At 49.5% G+C, this 1,508-nt stretch overlaps 1 protein-coding gene across 1 annotated transcript in view; it reads left to right on the top strand.

The window, feature by feature from the left end:
• The first annotated feature begins 169 nt into the window (after positions 1 to 169).
• The window catches only part of PITHD1 (PITH (C-terminal proteasome-interacting domain of thioredoxin-like) domain containing 1), a 4,216-nt gene continuing 2,877 nt past the window's right edge, over positions 170 to 1,508 (top strand). The window contains exon 1 of the mRNA XM_009882244.1: positions 170 to 307. Within this exon, the coding sequence (XP_009880546.1) occupies positions 170 to 307 (138 nt within the window). The remainder of the gene's footprint in view (positions 308 to 1,508) is intronic.

Here is a 1,508-nt window from a genome sequence, read left to right as displayed (position 1 = left end):
TTCAGCTTTGTCATCGCTCAAAAGAAGATCACTAGTGGAGAGTGGAAGATCTGGAGACTATTTTACTCTTTTACTCTGTAATAAATTATAATTTGGGTTTAACTCAATAGTTTTCCCTTTTATCCCACTGGTTTTATTTATTTTACTCCCAATAATGTCTGTTTCGCCAATGCATACGAAGACCGGCCTCACTGTGACTGGAGCTGGCCGAATCCATCTCTCCGAGTGTACACTGAGTGTCACGGGAGTCTTTCCGGTGATCTGGTACCTGCTGGGCCCAAAGTCCCACCTGGACCCTCTGGGACCGGTTGGACTGGTGGCCTGTCCTGTGCTCATCCATCCTTTCACAAGTGCATCAGTTCCTGAGGCTTTGCTCTCTATTTTTGTATGTTCGTAAAATCTTAGCTCCCGACCTTTTCTCTGCTGTTACTGTCAGTCTTGTACAGATGCTTACATTGCTGTGTAGGGATGCCAAGAACCATTGGGGACTTTTTCTCTGCTGCTGTTGTCTTCTTCTGTCTACTGGGAATAAAATTCCGAAGGGTTTTAGGAGAAATCTAACAGTGCACCAAGTCAGATTTTAACTGGTTTTGTTGGGTTGTTGGTTGTTTTTTTTTTTTGAGAGAGGGGACTTTGCATCTGAAATTGAAAACTGTTTTTAAATATCAGTTGTTTGGAGGTTCTAGGAGGGGAGTGCAGCTACCCTATAAGCTTGACTAATGAATGGTGCATGTCTACCGGGGAAGGTCGTCCTCATCGACTGATCGTGCAGCTTCGGGAGCGATGCACATGCAGTGGATAGGGAGGAAGGGGACACCCCCCTCGCCAGCCAGATCAGCCAAATCAACCCTGGCGATCCGTGGGGCGACAGATGTTGCAGCCAGATTGCCCTCGCATCTCAAGATTGGACCAGATGATCCTTGAGGTCCCTTCCAGCCTGGTATATGATGATTCTGTGGTATCAGTGAAGGCATCCGTTTGCCTCTTCTGGTGGAAAGAAGGAATGCTTTTCTCTTGTTTTCGGTGTGGAATTGGGAAGGGTCTACTTCCAGTTTGGCAGCTGGTGCTTAAATCCTGTCATTTCCCTGTATGCGTTCCTCTGCCCCCTCTTTGGAAAAACCAAGGATTTTAGTCTTTGAACCTGAACCCACTTGACTGGGGTTGGAGGGCAGTGACTAAGGGAACGTGGTTTGTTTTCAATGCGAGCCCACTACATAGGAGGAGTTCAAAAAGCTGGGTTGTGCTTGGTGTCTGAGGAACCGGAGCTCTGGAAGGAAAGGGTGTGCGATGTGGCCCAGTGGACGGGGACGCTGGGGTTGGCGGGAATGTGAGGAGGTGCCCTGGAGCACAGGTCTCTGGGGGAGTTCGGGAGCCCGAGTTCTATGAAAAGCGGAAAATTACGTCTCAATAAAACCCAAACACTAGACAGTGCGCACTCCTCCTCCCGTCTCGGAGAAAGGACCCTCCAGGCACGGCGTCGGTGCGGCAACGAGGCCGCGTGGGCGGGG

The sequence above is a fragment of the Charadrius vociferus genome, unplaced genomic scaffold (assembly GCF_000708025.1).
Source record: "Charadrius vociferus isolate BGI_N301 unplaced genomic scaffold, ASM70802v2 scaffold613, whole genome shotgun sequence".
In the NCBI taxonomy this organism is placed as follows: Eukaryota; Metazoa; Chordata; class Aves; order Charadriiformes; family Charadriidae; genus Charadrius; species Charadrius vociferus.
The sequence above is the reverse complement of the archived record's forward strand: the minus strand, read 5'-3'. Positions and strand labels throughout refer to the sequence as shown.